The sequence below is a fragment of the Mauremys mutica genome, chromosome 12 (assembly GCF_020497125.1).
Source record: "Mauremys mutica isolate MM-2020 ecotype Southern chromosome 12, ASM2049712v1, whole genome shotgun sequence".
Lineage (NCBI taxonomy): Eukaryota > Metazoa > Chordata > Testudines > Geoemydidae > Mauremys > Mauremys mutica.
The window spans coordinates 42,458,421-42,486,023 of NC_059083.1; the positions used below are offsets into that span (position 1 = coordinate 42,458,421).

General features: G+C 46.3%; 1 protein-coding gene across 1 annotated transcript in view; it reads right to left on the minus strand.

The window, feature by feature from the left end:
• Nucleotides 1-650: 650 nt before the first annotated feature.
• Nucleotides 651-27,603, minus strand: part of LOC123346799 (zinc finger protein 420-like) — a 78,873-nt gene continuing 51,920 nt past the window's right edge. The window contains exons 4-8 of the mRNA XM_044984257.1: nt 24,503-25,076; nt 20,055-20,163; nt 6,909-7,113; nt 3,522-3,635; nt 651-2,282 (exon numbers count right to left, since the gene is read on the minus strand). Coding sequence (XP_044840192.1) covers nt 1,120-2,282; nt 3,522-3,635; nt 6,909-7,113; nt 20,055-20,163; nt 24,503-25,076 — 2,165 coding nt within the window. The 3' untranslated portion in view covers nt 651-1,119. The remainder of the gene's footprint in view (nt 2,283-3,521; nt 3,636-6,908; nt 7,114-20,054; nt 20,164-24,502; nt 25,077-27,603) is intronic.

The following is a 27,603-nucleotide window of genomic DNA, read 5'->3' on the forward strand; positions in this document are numbered from 1 at the left end:
CTGATGTCATTACAGTCACTAGAGCCCTGGGCGGATTCAAAATTTGTATCTGCATCCGATCTGTGGTCCGCAAGCTTGGTATGCAGATATCAAGCAAATATCCGCAGATAGCAAGTGGATATCAAGTGGATATCCGCAGATTTTTAGGGCTCTAGATATAAAATCTGGATCTTCATCCATCAACATGGCCCATGGATATCCACAGATATCAGCAGATTTTCAGCACTAGGACAGTGTTACCAACACACTTTCCTACAGGCCCCAATCTCACCCCATTTTCACTTGTGTTGTAAGACTCAGAGTTTGGGAAACACGGTTGCACTTTATTCCTCTGCATTTAAAGTCAGAAAAAACCACATCATCCCAATTCTGTCTCCAGTGTCCAGTTCAGGACATTGCAAACCGAAACCAGTCCATTGGTGCTCCTGAATGTATCGGTTTTCTTAACTAGAATGCTACTAAGAATAAGTCAGAAATTGCAGAAAACAAAAGAAAGATGGTTCTAGAGAAAAAGGAAAAGGAAGATAAAAAAGGTAAATGTAAGAACTTAACAGAGAATATTCAGTTTGCTGAAAGTAATAGTCAAATCCAGTGAATTCAATACAATAATCAACCTGATCACTGTGAGGGAATCTTCTGTTCAGGAAAGCTGAGTTAGTTACTAGTTTTAATAACTCCCCCTATAGCCTAGGAGGTCAGACTTCAAAGATTGGACATCTACATAGCCAGGTTTGGGAGTTTTGCATTAATCACTCCCTACAGATTTGAAGAACGCATGAAAACACATGCTGCATCGATACAAAGGACGATGAACATTCCACAGATTCATGTGCATGGTCTATCTCAGTATAATGGTCTTTGAAGATATGCCTATGTTCATCATCTGTGTCACAACTCCCAAGCAACTGTGCCCTCCAGAATAATCCATTCTGGTTCCCACCCTCCCTGCTGCTATCTCCTGAACCCAGGCATACATTGGAGCCAAAGCCAAGATTCTCAAAAGCTATTTATGCTCCTGACTTCTATTGATTTCAACAGAAATTAGGAGCCTCCTTTGAGTAACTGGGTCCAAACACCACCATCATTAATGGGAAAAGGCCAGTGTATTATTCACGATGGCTAGGCTGGATCCAGGCTTTTTTTATACAGTTTTCCCCTGGTGTGAGTTCTCTGATGTCGAACGAGGTTTGAACTCCGGGTCATGCTCTTCCCACAGTGGGAGCACTGATAGAGTTTTTCTCCCGTGTGGGTTCTCTGGTGGGCAATAAGGTTTGAGCTCCGACTGAATCCTTTCCCGCACTCGGGGCATTTATAGGGCTTCTCTCCTGTGTGGATTCTCTGATGCGTAATAAGGTCTGAACTCTGACAGAAGCTTTTCCCACAGTCCAGGCACTTGTAGGGTTTCTCTCCTTTGTGGAACCTCTGATGTCTAATGAGGTGCGACATCTGACTGAAGCTTTTCTCACAGTCTGGGCATTGGTAAGGCGCCTCTCCAGCGTGGGATCGATGATGTGCAACAAGATGTGAGATTCTATTGAGCTGTTTCCCACACTCAGAGCATGTGTAGGACTTCTCCCCTGTGTGGGTTCTCTGGTGCGTAATAAGGTCTGAGCTCTGACAGAAGCTCTTCCCACAGTCCAGACACTTATAAGGTTTCTCTCCTGTGTGGAACCTTTGATGTCTAACGAGGTGTGACATCTGACTGTAGCTTTTCTTGCAGTCTGGGCATTGATAAGCCATCTCTCCGCTGTGCACAGTAAGGCGTGAAATGCGCCGGAGGCTTTTCCCAGAGTCGGGACACTTATATGGCTTCTGTCCTGTATGGGATTTCAGATGATTAATAAGCTGTGAGTTGCGACGGAAGTTTTTCTTGCAGTCAGGGCATTTATAGGGCTTCTCACCAGTGTGGATTCTCTCATGTGTAGTAAGGTGGGATCTCTGACTAAAACTTTTCCCACAGTCCAGACATTTATAGGGTTTCTCTCCTGTATGGATTCTCTCATGGGCAGTAAGGTGTGATCTCCAACTAAAGGCTTTCCCACATTCAGCACACTCGTAGGATCTTTCCCCCATTTGGACTCTCAGCTGAATCGTGGTTTCATTAAGAACACTGAAACCTCCCTGGTGGTCACTGGATTTTTCCTCTCTCCCCACTTTGTGATTTCCCTGCTCCCTCTCTGATATGTGCTGACTCTGCTCAGGATTCTGGGAAACATTTCTTTTGGCTCTTTCTGAAAACATCCTGTTTGGGTCCACTTGCTCAGGATCTTCCGGAGGAGCACCTGGAAGACAATAAGGCAATAAGTAGTAGCCAACACAGATTTGTCAAGAACAAATCATACCAAAACAACCTAATTTCTTTTTAGGACAGGGTTACTGGTCTTGTGAATAGAGGGAAGCAGTAGACATGATACATCTTGATTTTAGTAAGGCTATTGACACAGTTCCACATGATATTTTCATAAGCAAACTAAGGAAATGTGGTCTAGATGAAATTACTATAAGGTGGGTGCATAATTGATTGAAAGATCATATTCAAAGAGTAGTTATCAATGGCTCACTGTCAAACTGGGGGATGTATCTAGTGGAGTCCTGCATGGATCTGTCCTGGGTCCAGTACTAATCAACGTTTTCATTAATGACTTGGATAATGGAATGGAGAGTGTGCTTATAAAATTTAGGGATGATACCAAACTGGGTGGGGGTGGAGCATGCACTTTGCAGGACAGGATTAGAATTCAAAATGACCTTAATGAATTGGTCTGAAATCAGCTAGATGAAATTCAATAAAGACGGGGGGGGGGAGATTAATCAGATACAAAACAGGGATTGTTTAGTCTGCAGAAGAGAAGAATGAGGGGGGATTTGATAGCTGCTTTCAACTATCTGAAAGGGGTTTTTAAAGAGGATGGATCTAGACTGTTCTCAGTGGTAGCAGATGACAGAACAAGAAGTAATGGTCTCAAGTTGCAGTGGGGGAGGTTTAGGTTGGATATTAGGGAAAAAAATTTCAATAGGAGGGTGGTGAAGCACTGGAATGAGTTACCTATGGAGGTGGTGGAATCTCCTTCCTGAGAGGTTTTTAAGGTCAGGCTTGGCAAAGCCCTGGCTGGGATGATTTAGTTGGGGATTGGTCCTGCTTTGAGCAGGGGGTTGGACTAGATGACCTCCTGAGGTCCCTTCCAACCCTGATATTCTATGATTCTATACTATGATTCTATGAAAATGGGGAATAACTGCAGAGCAGATAAAAATAAACCATGAGCCAATTCCTCCTCCTTCCAATCACTCCCCAAACCTTCCCAATAGGACAGAGAACTGGGGATCAATTCTAGCTCCACATCCCATCCACACACTCAGGGGAGTGGGAGTTACCACCAGGTGTGCTAGGAAGCCATGAGTGACAACTGTCATAAGGATCCTGACTGGGATGGGACAAAGGAGAACTGGGGCTTTATGGGAATTCCACCATTTTACTTTGCCCACCAATCTTTTCTGACTCAGTTTATCTGGTTCCACACCTGTGCAGCTGTGTTTCAGGATCTCCCTCTCTTCAGTGCCCTGGAGATCCAGCACCTCCAACTCTTCCCTTTGTTCCATCTGAGAGATCACGTTAGGTTTGGGAATTGGACACACTGGGGAAAGAAAACAGGTGACATTGGTATTTGTGGAGTATTCATTATGAGAAGTGTTGCATGGGTTAAAATGGGCTGAGTTAATAATCATGGAAACCGGGGCCAGCTCTCCATGGAATCAGAGCTGCAGGCCACTCTGCTAATGGGAGAATTTAACTATCCACATCTCTGCTGGCATCAAATCCTGCCACACATTCACCAACAACATGGTTTCCCAGCCCACTCAGAAGGGGGATGAGTTTGAATTCAAAGTCAGACATTGTGGGGTCTGCTGAGGAGGAGGGACTTGTCCATCTACAGCAGTGGTTCTCAAACTGGAGTTCGTGAATCCCTGGGGGTTCATGAAATGTTACAGGGGGTTTACGGGAAAAAGTTCCCTAACGGCGGACAGAGCTGTCCCTAGGGACCCTGGGCAGCACAGGGCCAGCAGCCTGGAGCCCCTGGACTTCCAAGAGCTAAGCAGATCAAAGCAAGCATATCTATCACACTGAGGAGATTTAAACTTCAAGACTCCTTATAAGAAATGGAAAGGGAGGTGGATATTTTTTGCTGTTTTTAAAATTAAATAAGCAGCTAATATTGTTTTTAAAATTATTATGAAGAACAAGTTTTAGCTTTGTTGTAATGTGTGTTGTTTGCCTGGACTGCTCAAGACCTGAAAGCTTGTGTAGGAGGAACTCTTTGAGTTGGCTTCTTAAATACCTTCATAGAATCATAGGGTTGGAAGGGACCTCAGGAGGTCATCTAGTCCAACCCCCTGCTCAAAGCAGGACCAATCCCCAGATTTTTACCCCAGTTCCCCAAATGGCCCCCTCAAGGATTGAACTCACAACCATGGGTTTAGCAGGCCAATGCTCAAACCACTGAGCAGATGAAACATACGAGCCTTGTCTATAACAGGTTTATTCAAAGTGATACAAGCTACAAAAGCGAGATCTTGGAAGAGTGTTGCCATTTTCATAATGTAATAAAAATAGTGTAATGATAAATAATAATAGTGTGTAATAAGCATGTCATAAAAACAAATGTTATATTTCCAAGATCACTGCTTTTATAATTTATACTCAGGTAAAGGAGAAAATCCCTGGAAATAATCATTTTTAGGACGGGGTTTGCGAGACTTGACATTTTAGTGAAAGGGGTTCACACATTGTTAAAGTTTGGGAACCACTGATCTACAGTCAAGGGGGCTAAGGGGAGAGATTTTACAAAGCTACCATGGGGGGGTGGGGGAAAGGTGTCCTGGAGGGACAACAAGCCCATTAATACATTAGAAGGAAAGGACAATCCATAAATGGCTGAAACATTGACCTGCTTTATAAAGGCTCCTCCATTCACATAATTACTCCACCTCCATGAGTAATCTGTCGATGTAGCACCGGTGCGGGCAGCAGTTAGGTTGCTGTAACTTGCATTGGCAAGGGGGTGTCTTTTTCACACCCCTGAGTGACGTTAAGTGAGATCAACTTACGCAGTAGTGTAGACCTGCCCTAAGTCCTTTTAAACCCACCATGTCTGATGGAACAAACGTGTCCTTGTCCTTGGGGACATAAAATCATCTCTGTGGATTATCTCCAGGGGAAGGGAGAGCCGTAATGAGGGTAGATTTTTAAAACGAAGAAACAACACCCACCCACCCTTCTCTTCCCTGTATTTCCCTACTGTACAGAGATGGTTGGATCTACCACATTTCATGCTCTCTTTCCCTTCCCCTCATTTCTTTTATTATCCACCTCTGCACAGGGCTGGATTTAGGGGCAGGCGACCCAGGCGACCCCCTGGAGTGCCAGGCTTGGGGGGTGCTGGGCTCGCAGATTTACAGATCCTACCGTGCAACTTTATTGTCTTATATGACAAGGATAAAACTTGCATGCAAACCGTGCATCGAAGTCATGAAATGGGCTAAAAATGCAGTAAAAAATAAGGTATTCAAGTTTACCAAATGGAGAAGGGAGCACTGAAGATGCTCCTCGCCTAGGGTACCATTTGGTCTAGAGGCGGTAGTGTTAAAAATGGCTATCTGTCTTAATTTGCTACCAGTAGCAATTACTGATATTAAATTGCTATCTGCCCTAATCTGCTACTGGAATATGGGTAGTAAATTGTAACCAATAGCAGTTACTGATACATAAAGTTGTTCTTATTTGCTACCCCTCACCTTTCCCGTCTTCTAGTACAGAAGAAAAAGTTAGAATTAAAAATTCCAAATTAGAAAATCACAGTAAAAAAACATAGCAAGTGCAATACTAGCAACCCAGATGTCATTGCTAAAACTACTAGCAAGTACTAACTTATGCATATTTTCAATGAGTATTTGTTACTAAAATATAATTTAAATAGCAACATGCATCCCAGCAGCAGATAAGACAAATTGGTGAACTCCTATGAGACTCTATGCAGGCAGATACACTGATAAGGGATTATTTGTTTCTGAAGGGGTGTACATAAAATATTTCACTGAATCAAGTCTCCTGCAGCACCTCAGTAGGTTACATCAGACACAGAGGAGCTGCAGTGACTAGGCATTCGGATGCCTGCACTTTTACAAACCCAGCCCTGGGAAGCCCATGAGGAGAGGTACTGTCCTGTGAGAGGGGAAATAAAATATGCCCCTTGCCCCCCCCCTATTTTTTGCCAAACACTGGTGTCTCAGTCCACCGGGGTAACTGTTACCCCCTCTCCCCCTCCTGGGTTTTGCCCTCTGTTACCCTCTGGCAGAGCCTCACCCCCGAGCTTAACATCTCCTTCCCCTCCATTCCTGATTTTGCCCTTCAGCCCCTATCCTAACCCTGCCTCCAGCGGCTTGACCATCCTGATCAGTCAATTTCCACCCCCTGCTCAGACCCTGGCCACCTCCGATTCGCCCCCTTTGCCCCTTTTTAACCCCTGTAAAAAGTAGTCCACGGAACCCGAGGCCAAGTAAGGGCAGGGTGAAGGCAGATGTTACTGAGCACGCTCAGTGCACCCTAAGTAGCAAATCAAGCCAGCGAGCAGTTTTCCACACTACACGGACCCTGCCCCAGAGAGACAAAGGGGGGGGCCCACACAGCCACCGTTTCACGGTCACCCTGAAACTTCCCCGCCCCGAATCCTCTGCGTTTAGCTCCTGGAGCAAAGCTCTGGCAGCAGCTGATGGCCAACCAAAGCAGGGGCTTCATTACTATTAGCTCAGATCTGCCCTGCAGATGCAGCCACGAGAGATCTGAGCCTCCCTTGGTGCGGAGTCACTTCTCCGCCCGGCCCCAGCTCTTTCCCCCGGGTCTCTCCCCTCACCTGCAGGCTCCAGAGCTGCTGTCGGCAGAGCCCGGGGCTGCCCCAGGGGCCGGTTCCAGCCCCCGGAGAAAGTCCCCCCGGCTGGGCACAGAGAGGGGTTAATGCAGGTCTCTCCCCGCACAGACCCCGCTGGGGAGCAGCAGATCACAAGCCAGACGACAACAGCAATGCTGCCGGTGCACAGCGAATGACCCAGGAAGCTCAGCTATTTACATGCTGAGCAGAGAGAGCAAGAGAGCTGCATCCCGTCCTCCCTTAGCAATAATCAGAGCCCTCTGGTGGCAGGAGCTAGTTCGTCCTTTCCCCTACTCTACAGTAGAACCTCACAGTTACCAATACCAGCGTTAGGAACTGACCGGTAACCACACACCTCATTTGGAACTGGAAGTAGGCAATCAAGCAGCAACAGAGACAAACAAACAAATACAGGACAGTGCTGTGTTAAATGTAAACTATTAAAAAAAAGGGGAAAGCAGCACTTTTCTTCTGCATAGTAAAGTTTCAAAACTGCATTAAGCCAATGTTCAGTTGTAAACAGCCATAACGTTTCATTCAGAGTTAGGAACATCTCAGAGTTACCAACAAACTCCCTTCCTGAGGGGTTCCTAACTCTGAGGTTCTACTGTATTCAGCTCGCCAGAAAACAGAAACCACCCCTCTTGAAACCTTGTCCAGGCATGAGACACAAACAGGTGCAAGCACCTCTGAATCCTGAAGTGAGACCAAGGTCCAGGTGGAATTTCTATGGGGCAGCAAAATGGAGAGAGGCTTCAGCTTGGCAATCCTAAAGACCAAATCCTGAGATCAAGGGATTTTTGCCTAATAGAAAATTGAAGCTATAACAGTGCCCCACCTTCCTGGACACTTCATTCTTGAGGGTTCCCCACCACCACCATCACATTGGTGCCTAGCAGATTTTAATCTAATGAGGGTAGTGGAAATGTTCTGTCAATAAGATCTGTGGAGCTGGGGGACAGCCTCCCCAGGGGAAAGATTGGGAAGTGATTTGGGTTTTAGTATGGACAGTCAGTGGATAATTTTGGAACTCGTGGGGAATCTCCTCCTTGCAGAGGAGAGGGATAACTGTTTGAAGTCCTAGTTCCCTAACCCAGCAACACCAACAGGAACCAGTTGCCCCACTGACATTTCATTATTCCCCAAGCACAATATCCACCAACATGGTTAAGCACAATTTAAATGTTCTTTTTGCAGCCAGAAGGACTGGACATTTCCTTTATTTATTTTTTTATGTAGTTTGGATTCTGGACCACAATTTTCTGCTGCAAGGGATGGGATGGGGGTGGACTCTGATGCTGAATCCATAACCTGAAGACTGCAGCCAACCCATGGAACTGACAACATGGAACAAGCCTACTTTTAGTCAGACAGACAGGATGGGCTTGAATAGAGTTTTTCCATCTCTAACATCAATGATTCCTATATAGTCCAATTCAGATCAAGTGAACTGAGTTTTAAAATCCAGGGTCTTCATTTATGGGGTAGTTCTGCTTTTTCCTACTTGTCATTACAACTAATTCATGCAAGCAGAAATTAACTCTATGATTGAATCTTTTGTTATTTAGTTTCATACCAAATACAGGTTTTTTAGACTCCAGATAAATTAATAACAATATATATATACACCCTTAACACGGAAGTTAACTTTTGGATTCATAAAGGAAGAAAACCAGAAATAAATGATCATCCCAACTCTGTCTCCAGAGTCCAGTTCATTTCAAACCCGAACAAGCCCATTGCGTCTCCTGAATGTACCCATTTTTGTAAGTAGAGAACTGTTAAGGATAAGTTAGAAAATACAGAAAATAAAATAAAGATAGTTCTAGGGGGAAAAAAACAAACTGTAAGACTTTAACAGACAATATTCAAAGTTTATTGAAAGTAATAATCAATCCAATTAATCCAATACAATAATTAGCCTGTTCTAGATTATTTTTTCCGGGAAAGCTGATTTCATTACCAGTTTTAATAACTATGGATCCTTTATTTCAGATCCTTATGAAATTGCCAATCAAGCCTGCATGTGATGGTTCAGCCACACATTCTAGTATTAGAAATGGAAACAATATCAATAATTCCTTACTTCAAAGTCAGTTTGAGTAGGACTGTCTAAGGAACCAAGGGTCATTAGGATCATAAATCCAAATCTGCAAATCCCAAATTGCAATGGGATTGGGGTATTTAACTTTCCCATCTAGACAAACACCAGTATAAGATGAGGTGAAAATTTAAACCAATCTAGTTAGACCAGTATAATCCGCCCCCGCTCCCCAAATGTGGCCATTCTTATCCCAGAATAAGAGTGCCCTTTTTTGATGTAGTTTGTCACTTTGGAAGGTGTTTAAGATAAAGCAAAAAAAACCCACTCTGATTCTGAAAATAGAGTGTCCACACAGGGAGCTATCAGTATAACTGCTATTATAATTATACTGATATAATTGGTACACTTTTCCCATGTAGACAAATCCATAGGCTATCTCCAGGTCTTTCCCCCTACACACACACACACGTCTAATGTCTCTCACCACCCCCAACTATCAGACTTAGGGTACGTCTACACTACGGGGTTATTCCAAATTTACAGAAACTGGTTTAGAAAAACAGATTGTATAAAATCGAGTGCACGCAGCCACACTAAGCACATGAATTCGGTGGTGTGCGTCCACGGTCCGAGGCTAGCGTTGATTTCTGGAGCGTTGCATTGTGGGTAGCTATTCCATAGCTATCCCATAGTTCCCGCAGTCTCCCCCACCCCTTGGAATTCTGGGTTGAGTTCCCAGTGCCTGATGGGGCAAAAATCATTGTCGCGGGTGGTTCTGGGTACAGCCTCACCCCTCCCTCCCTGAAAGCAGCAGACAACCGTTTCGCGCCTTTTTTGCTTTGTGAACTGTGCAGACGCCATAACACAGCAAGCATGGACCCTGCTCAGCTCAATACTGCAATCGTGGATATTTTAAACACCTCGCGCACTCTCGTGCAGTATATGGTGAACCAGGACCTTCAAACCGAGGCGAGGAGGAGGCGGATACGGCAGCATGGCAATGACAGTGATGAGGACGTAGACACAGAATTCTCTCAAACCGCGGGCCCCTTTGCTTTGGAGATCCTGATGGTAATGGGGCAGATTCTATCCATTGAATGCCGATTTTGGGCCTGGGAAACAAGCACTGACTGGTGGGACCGCATTGTGTTGCAGGTGTGGGACGATTCGCAGTGGCTGTGAAACTTTCGCATGCGTAAGGGCACTTTCATGGAACTTTGTGACTTGCTTGCCCCTGCCCTGAAACGCCATAATACCAAGATGAGAGCAGCCCTCACAGTAGAGAAGCAAGTGGCGATAGCCCTGTGGAAGCTTGCAACGCCAGACAGCTACCGGTCAGTCAGGAATCAATTTGGAGTTGGAAAATCTACTGTGGGGGCTGCTGTGATGCAAGTAGCCAAAGCAATCACTAAGCTGCTGCTACGAAAGGTTGTGACTCTGGGAAACGTGCAGGCCATAGTGGATGGCTTTGCTGCACTGGGATTCCCTAACTGTGGAGGGGGGGGCGATAGATGGAACCCATATCCCTATCTTGGCACCGGAGCACCAGGGCACCCAGTACGTAAACCGCAAGGGGTACTTTTCAATGGTGCTGCAAGCACTGGTGGATCACAAGGGACGTTTCACCAACATCCACGTGGGATGGCCAGGGAGGGTTCATGACGCTCGCGTCTTCAGAAGCACTACTCTGTTTAAACGGCTGCAGCAAGGCTCCGACAAAGGGAATTACTTCCCAGACCAGAAAATAACAGTTGGGGATGTTGAAATGCCTGTCATTATCCTGGGGGACCCAGCCTACCCCTTGATGCCATGGCTCATGAAGCCATACACAGGCAGCCTGGACAGTGGTCAGGATCTGTTCAATTACAGGCTGAGCAAGTGCAGAATGGTGGTGGAATGTGCATTTGGCCGTTTAAAGGCGCGCTGGCGCACATTACTGACTCGCTCAGACCTCAGCCAAACCAATGTCCCCTATGTTATTGCTGCTTGCTGTGTTCTCCACAATCTCTGTGAGAGTAAGGGGGAGACCTTTATGGCGGGGTGGGAGGCTGAGGCAAATCACCTGGCCGCTGATTACGCGCAGCCAGACACCAGGGAGATTAGAAGAGCACACCAGGAAGCGGTGCGCATCAGAGAAGCTTTGAAAACGAGCTTCATCAATGGCCAGGGTACAGTGTGACTGCTGTGTTTGTTGATGAACACCCACCCCCCTTGATTGACTCATTCCCTGTAAGCAACTCACCCTCCCCCTTCGAGTACAGCTTACTTATGCAAATAAAGTCACTATAGTTTAAAAATCATGAATTCTTTATTAATTCATTATAAAAAGAGGGAGAGAAGTAAGGGTGTGGTTTGGGAGGAGGATAGGAGGGATGGAGAAGGCCACTAAAATAATTTCACATTAACGACAGCCTTCTGGTTGGGCTGTCCACGGGGGTGGAGTGGGCAGGTGCACGGAGCCTCCCCCCACGCGTTCTTACACGTCTGGGTGAGGAGGATGTGGAACATGGTGAGGGGTGAGGGTGGTTATACAGGGGTTGCAGCGGCACTCTGTGATCCTGCTGCAGTTCCTGAAGCTCCACCACACTCCGGAGCATGTCAGTTTGATCACGCAGCAGCCCCAGAGTTGCATCCCGCCACCGCTGATTTTCCTGCCGATCTTCCTGCCGCCACCTCTCATCTCGGGTGTCCCTCCTGTCCTCACGTTCACTGGCATCTTTCCTGTAATTTGATACCACCTCCTTCCACTCATTCAGATGAGCTCTTTCCTTGCGTGTAACTTCCATAATATCCAAGAACATTTCATCTCGCGTCTTCTTTTTCCTCCGCCTTATCTGGGCTAGCCTTTGGGATGGAGTATGGAGGCTTGAAAAATTTGCAGCTGCATGAGGGAGAGAAGTATTTAAAAAGATACATTTTACAGAACAATGGTTATAGTCTTTCACAGTGAACAGCACTATTCACCTTACATAGCACATGTGATTTCCCTACAAGGTCGCATTTTTCATCTTAATACTGAGTGCCTGCAGTTCTGGGGTTACAGATCTCACAGACACAGGTCCGGGCATCAGAATTCAGCTTGCATGCGGCCATGGTAAGCCACTGTCTTTCGGCTTCTGCAGTGATTTACCCCTCCCCCAAGTGCATGGCTAATACCATGCTAGCTCCCTGCTAATCAACACCCTTCCCCACCACCACTGCGTGGCTGGTAGCTTGGGGAAGATCCCCGCTGACCAAACGCGAAAAAGATCATCGGCATTTCACTCCTCCCCTCCCCCCGCTTGGCTACGTGCAGGAAAGGATTTTTTTTTAAACTGCTGCAGTCCACGAACCCAGTAGGAAAATGGCCATCCCCCTTACTTAAATTCCTGATTTTTCAACCAGGTTACCCTGAATGATATCACTTTGCTGAGGATAACACAGCGAGATAAAGAACGGATGCTTCTTGAATGCCAGCAATCACCGGGACCAAACGCAGCTATGCTTTGCCATGCAATGATACCTGATTACTTGCTACATGCATGGCCATGGGCGCTGACTTACATGGGGCTCTGGGGCTTTAGCCCCATGAATAAATCCCAAGCAGGGGCTCTGCCCCACCAATGTCCGCCGCCGCCGCCGCCAGGGCTGGAGAGCTTCCCCCCTCCCCTCCCCGCCGGGCCCCAGAGAGCTTAACTGCCTGAACGCAGGCAGCTGCGTCTGCCTGTCTCAGTCTCTTCCTTGCCGGTCAGCAGTCAGCAGTGAGTGCAACCCTGGAGGCTGGAGGCTTAAACGCAGGCATGTCTCTCTCCCTTGCCTTGCCTGTTGCCTCTGCTGCTGTTGCTGGCTGGAGCACTGGCCGGGGGAGGGGAGGGGGCTGTGCCATGCTTGGCAGCCCTCCCCTCCTCTCCCCCCCTACCTGCAGGAGATGCAAAGGGCACTTCCGGCCAGGACGCGGAGACTGACCTCACCCACCTGAGCAGGTCCTGGGCTTCCGTGAGTGTTTGACCCTATGATTACCCCCCCACCCACTCCTGCCCACCGCTGGGGAAGGGGCAGCCCCATGCCACCATCCCCTCCCACCGTTCGTCCCCCCCCCCACTGAAGCTACGGTGAGGGGCTGCAGGCTGCAGCAGGGGTCAGGGAGGCAGGAAGCCATATGTGAAGGCAGTGCCCCTCCCCTCCAGCATCCACCCACCACAGGGCAGATGGGGGAGGGGGATTCATAGACCTACCTGAGCAGCTGGGCTTAGGTGAATTTTATGACACCCTGCTCCTGCCCCATAGCCATCACCGTACAGACCCCACTTCTGCCCCATGCTGGGCAAGGGGCAGCCCCATCCACAGTGAAGTTATGGTGAGGGGCAGCAACATGGAAGGCTACCTGTGATGGCAACCCCCACCCCCTAGTACCCATCACAGGGGAGGTGAGTGAGCTTTCTGGACCTGAGAGGGGGCCTAGGAACATGTGCAGTGGCTGTGGTGCAGAGTGAGTGTGCTGTGGGGGGCAGGGGGGAGAGGAGGGGTCCCTCCCCTGGAGCTTGCTGCTGCCAGTGGTGGTGGTGATGGGGAGTCCTCTCTGGCCCTAGCCCTGGGGCAGCCTGTCTGCACCCCAAGTTCCTCATCCTCAGCCCTGCCTCACCCCAAAGCCTGCACCCCCAGCACCGAGCATGCTCCTGCACTGTGAACCCCTCATCCCCAGCCCCACCCCAGAACCCTCACCTGAGGGGAAAAACATGCAACTTAAATTTGGTGGTCAGTTTGGAGTATCATTGTATTTAGCACAATATTTGATTATTTTACACCCTTCAAATTATGTAACTGGTCGTATACAGCTGTTTTCTCTGAATACTGTCTGTGTGCCTCGGTTTCCAGCCAGTTATCAAATTATAACTCAGAAGCCTGTGTGCAACTTAAAGTATCTAAATAGGTGCCACCAGACATTGGAAAACTCAACAAGGAAAAGCAAAGGCAAGGATCACAGTAAACTAATAAGATCTGCATTTTAATTTAATTTTAAATATAGCTTCTGAAACATTTTGAAAGCCTTGTTTACTTTACATACAACAGTAGTTGTTATATATTATAGACTTATAGAGATACCTTCTAAAAACAGTCAAATGTATTGGGGGGAGGGTTGGGGTCGTAGTTTAGTGGTTTGATCATTAGCCTGCTAAACGGAGGGTTGTGAGTTCAATCCTTGAGGGGGCCATTGGGGGATTGGTCCTGCCATAAGCAGGGGATTGGACTAGATAACCTCCTGAGATCCCTTCGAACCCTAATAATCTATGATTACTGGCACATGAAACCTTAAATTAAAGTGTATGCATGAAAACTCAGCACACCACTGCTGAAAGGTTGGTGACCCCTGCTCTAGAACTACTCCATACAAAGACAGTCAGGACTCTGGAGCCTCCTCTCTCTGAGCATACTGTCGGAGCATTCAGCATGCGCTGTCCACACAGGTCCACAGTCAGACGTGACTCTCAGTCAGTTGGTAATACAGGAGGCTTATTAGATGACAGGAACACAGTCTAAAACAGAGCTTGTAGGTACAGAAAACAGGACCCCTCAGTCAGATCCACTTCTGGGGCTGGGTTCCCCAGCCCCAAGTTCTGGGTGCCTCTCTCTTTCCCCAGCCAGCTCCAAACTGACAGTCCCTCTAGCCCCTCCTCTGGCCTTTGTGTCTCTTCCAGACCAGGAGGCCACCTGATTTCTTTATCCCAACACCTTCAGTTGACACCTTGCAGGGGAAACTGAGGCACTCACACAGTATTCAGAGAAAACATTAAGAACATTCCCACTTCATCACAACAGGTACAACAAAGTATAATATATTGAAGCAGGCAAGTGCTGCTTCTGACTTTCCACTTTTAATTGACCCTTGTAATCTTGTGGCACCGACGTGTTGTAGCTTCATTTTATCCCAACAACAAATTCTTGATTTGTAGGACCATTAATGATCAACAAGAGAAAAAGAAGAAAAGGGTAATTCATCAAGTGATGGCCTGAGTTCAACACCCAAAAATTATACAAACCTGCCGCCTATGTGCATGGCGTGGTAAAGTGTCCTACCATGGTGGACGGAACAAGGCTGCCTTGCCCAGAAACCTTCTGCAAAGGCTTCTGGAGTACCTCCAGGAGCGCTTCATCGAGATGTCCCTGGAGGATTTCCGCTCAATCCCCAGACATGCTAACAAACTTTTCTAAGTAACTATACTGTCTGCGAATGCATCCCAAGTCCTCAGGGCAAATCAATCATTAAAAAACGCTTGCTTAAAAAACAATGTTTGATATTTGCAAAGGTACACTCACCAGAGGTCCCTTCCATGGCTTCATTGTCTGGGGTAGTGGCTTGGGAGGGTAATTCCGTCAGGGTGAGAAAAAGCTCCTGGCTGTTGGGGCTCACGGATTGCTGTGTGCTCTCTGCTAGATCGTCCTCCTCTTCTTCATCGTCATCTTCCCCGTCCGCATAATCCTCAGCCATGGCAGAGATTACAACCCCCACCTCGGAATCCACGGACAGGGGTGGGGTACTTGTGGCGCAACCCCCTAAAATTGCATGCAGCTCAGCGTAGAAGCGGCATGTTTTTGGCCCTGCACCGGACCTTCTGTTTGCTTCTTTGGTTTTCTGGTAGGCTTGTCTGAGCTCCTTAACTTTCACTCTGCACTGCAGTGAGTCCCTGCTGTGGCCTTTATCCGTCATAGACCTTGAAATTCTTTCAAATACTTTTTCATTTAGTCTTTTGGAACGCAGTTCTGTTAGCACTGAATCCTCTCCCCATATAGCGATCAGATGCAGTACCTCCCGTGCAGTCCATGCTGGGGCTCTTTTTTGATTCTCAGGAGACTGCATTGTTACCTGTGCAGATGAGCTGTGCGTGGTCACCTGTGCTGATGAGCACTCCACGCTGGGGAAGCAGGAAATGAATTTCAAAAGTTCGCGGGGCTTTTCCTGTTTATCTGGCCAGTGCATCAGAGTTCAGAATGCTGTCCAGAGCGGTCACAAGTGGTGCACTGTGGGATACCGCCCGGAGGCCAATACCGTCGATTTGCGGCCACACTAACCCTATTCCAATATGTTAATCCCGATATTAGCGCTACTCCTCTCGTTGGGGAGGAGTACAGAAACCGATTTAAAGAGCCATTAAAATCGATATAAGGGGCCTCTTAGTGTGGACGGGTGTGGCGTTAAATCAGTTTAACGCTCCTAAAACCGGTTTAAACGTGTAGTGTAGACCAGGCCTTAGTGTTTTAAAGCTGTTTTTTCACTTCTCCAAGTGCATTTCTAATCCAAAATATCTAGTGCCACTCATTTTAGCTAAAGTATTAGACACTCTGTAGTATTCTGCCTCTTAATGTTAGTGATTCTATCCATTTCTCCATGTCAGAGATGCTGCCAATTCCATGTGATATCAGGTATTCTTTAAGCCAGTTGTTTCCCAAACAGTGGGTCCCAATCCACGAGTGGGCCGTAGGAAGGTTCTAGGTGGGTTGCCACATCCAAGACCAGATTAATTCATCACTGGGCCCTGGTAAACATATACTCCTCCCTGCATGATACAGAAGGAAGGCCCCAGGAAGTGGAGGAGGAGTGAAGAGCAAGCCATCCTTGCACTCACCCCACAGCACCAGTTCCTGACCCACAGGGCTGGGCCTGGCTCCCCATTCTGGGCATTGCAATCTCATGCAACACCACAAGCTCAAATTTGGCCTGGCTGCCCGTCCGTCTTTGGCCAAACCTAAGTGGCACTTGTGCGCAAGGTTGCAACACTCGTAGTGGGAGCCAGGACTCAGCCCCATGGGACAGGAGCCACTACTGCAGAGTGAATGAGGGAGGGGCTTGCTCTCCAACACCCCTGGGTCTTCCCCTCAATCCCAGTCCAGGATTAGGGTTATCGTGCTGGAGTGAAGGATGTATATATATGTGATGTTGGGTTGCACGAAAAGAGAATGCAGTTGGTGTGTCGCCTTAGTAAAAAGTTTGGGAACCAGCTTTAAACAACCTCTGGGCAGTAAGCTGACTTACACTTTCACACATTCAGGCCATTAGCTCTGTGCTGCACATAGACAGAGGTTGCTATCAGAAGCTGTCACGAAGCTAGAAAATAAAGCAGCCCCTTCTATGTAGCAGAACCTTAAGGGTATGTCACATAGCCTAATGCCTCTGGGACTGAGCCACCAGGCTCTAACACTCCTGCTTCACACCATGCTCTCTCCACAGCGAGTCCAACTGAGCTAAAGTTTTTTACACTCTTCAGGGACTGATGCACCTCAGCAAGTATTCACAATGATGCCAGGCAGCCTCTTCCAGATAGGATAGGGGTTATCAGTCATCTGGAACACAGGATTGGGAAGTCCTTAGGTTAGCACAGAGAGGCGAAATTTAAGCCTTAGTCCATCCCAGCCATGCCAGCTCAATCAGCCAGCCGTGCTGCTGGGGAATCCATTCCTCCTCATCCCTCTGTCTCTTTGTCAGTCCAAGGTGAGATCCCTGTGTCTCTCCAAAAGACAGCCCCTGCCACCTGGCACCTTTCTCCTTTGTTCTCATATTGTGCCTGCTCGAGTTTTCCTATGCTATTGGTATCAACTCTCTAGTCCTTGGAGCTCTCATTGTCTCTCCAGATCCTCCAGTGATACGGGCCGGTTTCAACCTATTCTTTAATGACCCATTCATTCCACCCAACACGCTCACCTCTGTCTTCTGAGCTGCCCTTTTGCACCAACTGGGTAGCAATGCAAAGCACAGAGGGAAACTGAGGCATGCATAGACATCATAAAAATATCACCGAAAACTCCTACTTTGTCACAGAAGCCCTGAGCTCTGCTCATCTATGGAAGAGAATTTGCAAGGTCTCTGCATTCCCAACCATCACTAGCATTCCAAAATTTTCCTTGACAGCTATCTTATTAGTGAAACTCCAGTCCCTTTTCATATTACCAGCAGGGGCTGCAGAGGTGCTTGGCCCAGGGCCTAGCTTTCTCCACTTTCTGTAACCTTTGGGCAGTCTACCCAACAGTAAACAGCTCTAAGTACGTAGGGGAGATCAATTCAGGTCCTGAGGAAAAGGGAGGACACGTCACTGCAGGGAGCATGGAATCTGGTCCAAGCATCTTTCTCTCAGTCTCTATGGATGGGTGATTAGGGATGGGAAGGGAGACTTCCATTCAGGAAGAGAGAGTCACTAAGTGAATTCTCCTTTCTCAGGCTCAGCTGTGGACTATGCGGTCCTTTGGAAAACAGATTATGATGTGCATTGTGTTGTGTTGCAAGATGCACATGTCCCCTCCTCCTACACTGTGTATGTGGGGCCCTCTCCTCCCATTCTTGATCTGTTCAAGGGACCACGTATTTCCTTCTTTCTGTCATTCTCCATCAGTGAAATGAAGGTTATTCAAAAAGAAAATAAATGGCAAGTGTTTGAATTTGGGGTGTTGGCTTGATAATTTTCAGTGCAATGAAGTGTACATTTGAAAAGTGATACAAAAGTTGGGCAGTAAGGCTGTAATTTCTGTGTAGCCACATTATGGAGCTGTGGCACTGGGCATGTGCTCTGTGCAATGTAGACAGACATAAGATTTGATATTTCTTTTGGGAGGCTGTCTGCCAATGTTTTAGTAGAGTTGGGCAAACTTTTTTCAATTCATTTTATTTTTGTTGAAAAATTTGTCAAATTAAACTAGGCTAATGGTTGCAGTTGAAAAATACATTTTTGAAAGACTCAGAATGTTTCATTTTGATTTTTTTATTCAAAATGATGTTTTGCTACCAAATTTGGCCAATTAAAAAAACCAAACATACACAGATCAGAAAGACACCTGAAACAGCTGAATCAAAATGGAAAACTTAAGAAAAAAGTTGTTAAAAAAACCAATTTTTTTTAAGTTGATTTGAAATATTTTGGTCGATTCAAAATGAAATATTTTTGAGTTCTTTATTTGACACATTTTTTTCTTTTTTAGTTTTCAGTTCATCACCCACACCGAAAAATCCATTATTCACTCAGCTCTGTGTCTTAGCTGTACATTTCCCTGGGGTTTTTGTTTTGTTTTGTTTTTTGTTACAGAGCATATACTTACCTAGTTCAGTCTGATTTTAGAGATATGGCACTAACCCTATATGTAAAATGGGGAATGCGGCATGAAGTGATAACATCTTTAGAACAGGAATGAATTTACACATGCCTCCTGCAGAAGAGATACTTAAAGTAACTTACAATATATTTGTTTGGATTTAAAGTGAATATGGACTGATACAACAGGCTAATCAGTCTGTGTTGTTCATGTATGAATGGTTTTGAGAGTCTTTTCCAAAAGGGATTTTAGATTGTGGAGTAGAGTCCTAACAGTTAGCACACCCTGATCCCAGTCTCTTGCATCCCAGCAGGAATGGCCTTCCTTCCATCCAGTTTCTAACCCTTATTTGTGGCTTATTCTAACTTAAGAGTTTTCAATGTCCTTACTCTCCTAGAGGGTTTTCAATGTCCTTACTCTCCTAGAGGGTTATGGTCCTTCTGCAATGAGGGTAGTTAGTAGCCCTCCTGCTCCACCAGGCTACTAACCCAAGGCCTTCATAGAATCATAGAATATCTGGGTTGGAAGGAACCTCCGGAGATCATCTAGTCCAACCCCCTGCTCAAAGCAGGACAAATCCCCCAGTTCCCTAAATGGTCCCCTCAAGGATTGAACTCACAACCCTAGGTTTAGCAGGCCAATGCTCAAACCACTAAGCTATCCCTCCTTACCAAATACCACAAAGTCGAGCCTTCTGGAGTGCCCTGGAGGTGTTGCCCTCCTGGGTCACTTCCTACCCTCCATGTGCCCCCAAAGTCTCCAAGTCCAATATAAGGCCTGGCCTACAGGGTTAGGTTGACATAAGCTGCCTGGTGTTGACCTAGGTGTGAAAGTGTCTTCACCTAAATCTGGCTCCCGCTGATGTAAGTGCCTCTCTAGGCCCACTTTAGTAACATCACTTCCCCGAGTGGCGTTGAGACATGGTCGATGTAACTGAGGTTGACGCAGTGTCAGTTTAGACACTGCTTTGCTCATGGCGACTGTTACTGGCTTTCAGGAGCTGTCCCACAATGCCCCACCCTGACAACCAATACAAGCGCTCCAGGTGAGGACATGTACCGCCAACACAAGTGATTTAACAACTGCGGTGTCTGTTTGCCGGCATACGTTAGGTTGATGTAGTTTTGAAGGGTAAACATGGCCCTAGAAAGCAAAAGAAAAGGAAAGACAACTAAACCTACAGCCCCAGTCAGGCTCAGAAGGCGGACTTTTTCCTCACAGTGAGGCTTCTTCGGCACCCATGTTCAGGAGCCCTCAGGATAGGTCTGTCTTCCATCCCAGCCTTCCCCTTCTGCACTGAGTGGCACTGCCTCCCTTCTAAGCTTCCTCTCCAATTGGAGCATGCTCTGCATAGGGTTGCCAGGTGTCTGGTTTTTGACTGGAAAAATCCAGTCAAAAAGGGGACCTGGCAGTGTCCAGTCAGATGTACAGTAACCACGGGCAGGGGGAGGCACTGGGTCATCAGCCTGTGCCAGCCCCTGCTCAATGAGACCACCTCCTCCTACCGGCAGGCAGGCAGGCTCCATGTCGATGTCAGGCTGCAGCTCCTGTTCCTACCCTGGAGCAGAGGGAGCCCAGCTGAGTGTGTGGGAGGTGGAGAGGATCGAGGGAGGAGGAAGAGGAAAGGGGGACAGCAGTGAGCGATGGGGGAGGGGTAAGAGGAGCAAGTGCGGGCAGGGCCTCGGGAAGTGGTGGGAGAGGGGACAGGGCCCCAGGGAAAAAGGTGGGGAGGGGGTCCAGTTTTCAGAAAGTAGCAAGTTGGCAACCCTATGCAGGCCTGGAGGGGCAAGGTTACCTGGGCCCAGTATTATCCTGTTACCCCTTCAGGCCCAGTGTGAGGTTTGTACACTCCATCACAGGTTGTCTTTATATTTTAAGATAAAAGAATATCATTCATTCCAGGTCAGAGTGAAGGCTGTTGGGTTGTGATGAAATCTGCAATTCAGTACACTAGTAAGAACAATAGAAATCGGAAATGGCCACTGATTTGGGCTGCCTGGATTTTTTGAGTTGTCAGCTCAGGATGCATTGGACCTGATTTCAGATATGCTGAAATCACCTACCACTACAATGGAAGCCAATGGAAATTCAACCTCTCTGAAAATCCAGCTCAAATTATGCACCAAAACATTGATGCCCCCAAAATCAGTGGGCAGTTTGGAAAATATGTCTGAAAGTGTTTGACTTTATTTGTCCCGACTGCCAGATGTTCTGAGCATCCACTGCTCCCATTAGCTTCACTGGGAGCTGTGCCTGCTCATCACCTCCGTCTCCCTCTTGGCATCACCTGGGACCTTTGCTTTGAACACTGAAAAAAGTTATCCACATCGAGAGCTGTATTCTCCATCAAGTTTCAATTATTTTCCATCAGTTTCAATGACAGACATATTGTCCAGCATTAAAATAGCAATTTCTTCAAGGGCACCAGAAAAGGAAACAATAATTACGCATGGGCACTTTATTGTTCTTTTAGAGAGTGCCTGAAAGATTTTTGTTTTTTTCTCTCAATAAAATATCTGCATTTTTTTTTAGTTTGGTTTTGTTTGCTACATCTCTTGGATGTCCTAAACCTAGCAGTTCTCCTGTTTTCCATTTACTTTTTTAAAAGGATTGGATTTTCTAATGTAAAAGGAAATAACATAACTTTCAGGCCTTTCTTATTGATGATCAAGCAGCCAAAATGGTCACAAAAGCAATTTTTTTCTTTTGTAGCTCACCTTTGAAAATTAGTGGTGCATTATCTCACTGGTTGGTCTAAACATGGGTTCAGAAGCTGTCAGGATTAGGGTGAAAGCATCAGGACTTGGCCAAAGGTATGTGTTTGATTAATCTCCAATTACAGTTCTATGACACTGTTTAATTATACTAATAAATAAAATGCTGATGGGAAGGAGAAAGTGCTCTCACAAGGGACAGAAAGGTCTTCCTTTCTGAATGAAATCTGAAGGATCTTTTCTCGCCTGGCTGTCCTTTTTAAGCTATTATGAAGTGATATGTTAGACAGAGATTTATCATTTTTAAAAACCTAGGAAATATGGAAGCAAAAATATTCCTAGAAATGCTGAATGTTGAGGATCCCCACCCCTCTCTGCATGTAGCTGAACCTTGATTAAAATTAGCCAAAACACGGAGATCCCCAACATTGCAAGGAGAAACAGGTGTTACAACAAAACCAGTGTGAAATGTTTGTGGAATACCATTGTGGGATGTAGTGTAGTGGTAGCTGTGTCAGTCCCAGGATATTAGAGAGACAAGGTGGGGGAGGTGATATCTTTTATTGGACCAACTTCTGTTGGTGAGAGAGAGAGACAAGTTTTCGCTGTGTGGTTCAAAAGCTCGTTTTTCTCACCAACAGAAGTTGGTCCAATAAAAGATATTACCTCACCCACCTTGTCAGTGGCATTCAAGTCCTGTAAAACCTGATGTTCCTGTACAGGGCAAATGCATCCATGACAATACTTAAATGCTGCTGTTGATTATTAATTATTATTATCATTATTATTATTACCCTAGCACAGATTTAACTGTCATTGCAGAATTGGAGGGTGCTCCATGGCTTATCTGGGCATGCCGAAGATTGGTTAGACTTTTAAACAAAGAATAAAACCTGCACTCAGTGATTTCCCTGACTGTGCAGGAATGGTTAAATCTCACACATTTCAGGCTGTCTCTCCCATCATCTCCCTCCTTTTCTTCTGTCTCCATGTTAATTTTCACCCTTCCATTCATAAACCCCCCAACACACACACACACACACAGACACGCACGAGGGTGACCAGATGTCCCGATTTTACAAGGCCAGTCCTGATTTAGGGGTCTTTTTCTTATATAGGCTCCTATTACCCCCCACCCCCATCCAATTTTTCATACTTGCTGTCTGGTCACCCTAACACGCACGCACACACACTCTGAGAGAAAACCTTCTGAATCACCTCTGCCCCTTCTTTCCCACTTCTTCCCTGTGTCTGAGCCCCCCACGCCCAGAGGCCTGCTGGATCTGAGCAAAGAGCAAGGTGGTGTGTCTTCTTGGTTGTTAATATGCAAGTGAGAGGAACAAGAACTGTGTTACCAAGTGATCAAATTCTGCAGGGCTGTGAGATCTGAGGCTACACAGGGTGAGTGTACAATAAAAGTGGCAGCTCTGGAACTCACAGACACATGGGGGGTGAGGAGGGGCCACTTGTGCAGGGGAATTACTAGCCTGCCCACCTCCAGCACTTTCACTGAGTTCTCTCTCAATCAGCTGGTTCAGGAGCTGGTGTCAGCAGAGCCTGGGGCTGCCCCACGGGCTGGTTCCAGCCACTGCAGAAAGTCCTCCCTGGGCTGGGCACGTAGGGGGTTTAATTAAGGTCTCTACCCAGCACAGACCCCGCTGGGGAGCAGCAGCTGCTCAGTCTTGGCTCCAGATCACCATGGAGGGAGCTGGAGGAATGATCTGGGACACTCAATCCTTGACTCCTGATCAGAGGAAAAAAGCAAGGGAGAGAGCGAGAGAAATATCCCTTCTCCTTCAAGTAACCATGCACACACACTCCACCTTAGGTGTGCGTGCACCCAATGCACTTCAGTCTGAGACTTTTGCCAGCAGTAACACTGAGCAATACCTGCATCCCTCATCCCTCGCTGGGGCATAAAAGATGCAAGTCCACCACCTCCCTCTCAGTTCCTTCTCACCGCACTTGGAGAGAGTTGGAGCTCCCTATAGTTTTGCTAATGGTTAGCCAGGCTTTCAGTATTAATTCTGTAAACAGTTCTATACTGGTGTTAGTTTAATTAGTTCTCATCATTAGCATAGTTTAGCTACAGACTTTAGTGTAAGTCCTGTGGATTTATTATGAAACATTTCTCAGGTTTTAAACACATGCAGGACTCTGTTCCCTGTCAAGAACAGGCACACGAGCTGTTTGATCTACTTAGGGGAAGGGCATGTGAGGGATCTGCACTTCTTCCCATTAGAACAAAAAATCACAGGAACTACCATTAGAAAGTCTGCTTAACGAAGGAGGCCATGCATCCTTCGTGTCCAGTGCTGGAACCAGATCAGAGTATGCTGAATCCATGAGTAGTGGGCCCCGCGGTTGCCCAATCTCTAAATGCAAGTCGCGTGAGAAACAGCGTTCCTCCTCCTCTAGGCATTCGAATTAATTTAATTAATTAAAATGCTATCAGGAATAAATCAGAAGTCAAACTAATTAAGATAAAGAAGGTTGGTGGACAGCAGAAGCAGAGTATACGCCCGGAAGAGAGGATGTTCTAGGCTTCTTGAGAAGTAATAATCAAATCCCATCGCAGCATGGGAAACTTATCTCAGCCTCTTGCTCTGCTCCGTTCCAGGAAATAATTTCGTTGTCTGCTTTAATCAAGCAGTTGTGTGCCCTCATGAAAGGGCCACTCCAGCCTTGCCTGGCTGTCTGAAATCCATGGCAAATGGCAGTGGTTTTATTCCTTTTGCCAAGCCCTCGTTGGCACAAGGCTCTCTCACGTGTGGATTCTCTGATGCCGAATAAAGGCTGAGTTGTCACTGAAGCTTTTCCCACACTCGGGGCACTTATATGGTTTCTCTCCTGTGTGGATTCGCTGATGTTTAATAAAGGTTGATCGATCTGTGAAGCTTTTCCTACAGTCACAGCATTTATAGGGCCGCTCTCCCGTGTGGATTCTTTGGTGGATAATGAGGTCTGAGCTCCGACCAAAGCTTTTCCTGCAGTCAGGGCATTTGTAGGGCTTCTCTCCTGTGTGGATTCTCCGGTGTTTAGTGAGCGTTGAGCTGTCACAGAAGCTTTTCCCGCATTCGGGGCATTTATAGGGCTTCTGTCCTGTGTGGGTTCTCTGGTGTTTAATAAGGTGCGAACTGTCACTGAAGCTTTTCCCACAGTCAATGCAATTGTAGGGTTTCTCGCCAGTGTGGATTCTCTGATGTTGCATAAGGTGCGAGCTCTGAATGAAGCTTTTCCCACAGTCGGTACATTTATAACGTTTCTCTCCTGTGTGGAGTTTCCAATGTTTAGTAAAGGATGAGCTCGACCTGTACGTTTTTCCACAGATGTGGCACGTGTGAGGTTTTGCTCCCATATCGATTCTCTGCTGAATTGTGGTATCAATGAATTCCATGAAATCTTCCCCAACAGGAGTGGATTTACCTTTCATTTTCCTTGGCTGGTTTCTCTGCTGTGTTTCTGGCCTGCTCTGACTCTCACAGGTGTCTCCCCTCCCAGATCTCTGGGAAATGTTCCCCTTAGATAGTCCCGAAACTGTCCCATGTGGTTCCACCTGTTCAGGACCTTCCTGCTGAGGATTCTCCTCCTCGTTCTCACTCACCGTCCCATCACCTGTTGGGACAGATAGAGAATCCAGACAGGAGTCAGTCCCTATGCTGGGAGACAGTGAACCTCAGAAAGGGGGGAACCAAAGTAACTGCTGGGGAGATTGAAATATCAGGAACTGAATCCCCCAAACCCTTCCCCAGAGGAAAGAGAAAAGAAGGCCGGTTCTGCCTCCACATCCCATCCAAACACTCAGGGGGAAAGAGCTACAAGCAGGTGTCCATCAGGGTGGGTGGAAAGCAATGAGTGACATGTGCCCAGAGGATATGACACCTGCTGGGGGCCATCCTGTCTTGGGCAAGAAGAGCTAGAAGCTGGGGAGTTCACAAGCCCTTTGTGGGAATCCCAGCTGTTCCTTTCACTCAATGATGGTTTAGGAGTCTGTTTCACCAAATCCTCACTTGTGTCGGCACCAGTCAGGCTGTCCCTTTCCTCAGAGCCTTGGAGAACTGGGACCCACACTTGCTCCATCAGAAAGATCACGTCAGGTTTGGAATTGGAAAATCCTGTGCTGGGGGAAAAATGGTGAAAATAGGTCTCACTATTAGGGAATACTTGCTGCAAAAATATTCCATGTTTTTAAACCTAGACCATTTCTAAACCACAGTTTCTGCACACTCTCCTACTGTGGAAATTGAACTATTAACAACTCTGTTGGGAAAATAATACAGCCGAACATTCATCATTGAAGAATTATACACAGTGACGCACTATTATACTAAAGTGAGATATTTTAAATTCAGTCGGTCCAGATAACTTGCCCCAAGTTTAACATTTTCAGAAGCACCTACGGCTATAGTCTACACTAGGAGTGCTTCACCAATGTAGAAATACTGGTCTGCCAGACCAATGATTCTCAACCTTTCCGGAGTACTGTACCCCTTTCAGGAGTTTGATTTGTCTTGTGTACCCCTAAGTTTCACTTCACTTAAAAATTACTTGCTTACTAAATCAGACATAAAAATACAAAAGTGTCACAGCATACTGATACTGCAAAATTGCTGACTTTCTCATTTTTACCATATAATTATAAAATAAGTTGATTGGAATATAAATATTGTATGTACATTTCAATGTATGGTACATAGAGCAGTATAAACAAGCCATTGTCTGTATGAAATTTTAGTTTGTACTGACTTTGCTAGTGCTTTTTATGTAGCCTGTTGTAAAACTAGGCAAATATCTAGATGAATTGATGTACCCCCTGGAAGACCTCTAAGCACCCCAGGGTACATGTTGCCCTTGGTTAAGAACCACTGTGCTAGACCAACAAAACGCTCCTAATGTGAACACAGCTATCCTGGCAAAGTTTTGCTTTGTACCAGGATAGCAAAACCATTTAAGAAGGAGCAAAGAGTCTCGTGGCACCTTATAGACTAACAGACGTTTTGGAGCATGAGCTTTCAAAGTGGGTATTCACCTACGAAAGCTCATGCTCCAAAACATCTGTTAGTCTATAAGGTGCCACAAGACGCTTTGCTGCTTTTACAGATCCAGACTAACACGGCTACCCCTCTGACATTTAAGAAGGGGCACTGAATGCTGAACAAATTGATCTTTTCTGCCAAGTGTTTGGATTTAAATGGATATTAGGGCAACAAACCAATACAAATAGGTTTGAAGTGCGTGAATAAAAATTACCTCCCTTCTTGGCCAAGAACATAGGGCCATATTTTTAAAGATATGTAGGTGCCAAGTGAGATTTTCAAAACCCTAAGAAAGGGAAAGCATTATTCATCATAATAGTAATGCGTAGCTTTTGTCTAGCACTTTTCATCAGTAGATGTCAAAGTACTTTTTAAAAGAGGGCAGGATCATTATCCTCATTTTACAGATGGGGAAACTGAGGCACAGAGCAGTGAAGTGACTTGCCCAAGGTTATCCAGCAGGCAAATGGCAGAGATCAGAGCAGAACCCAAGAGCATTAGTTCACTAATTTCAATGCTAGGTTTTTCTCAGGTTTACTTTTACCCTGGACAGTACTTCTTGTAGTAAGATGAGGCCCTGAAACATAAACCCTTGGGATCAGAGGCCTGGTATGAGGCCTGAGGCCTGAACTAAAGTAATGGTCAAGACTTTGCTCACATAAAGCAAAGCTGTGAGCCAGAGGCAGGCCCTGCTCACAGAAGTTGGCAAGAAGAAGGCTTCTAATTGCACATATACACATATATAAAAGGTATCAAGTACTAGTAGGATGAATATGTGCCAGGATGGGACCAGGACATTCTGGTACGAACACATTCCACAGAGCTAATGAGGA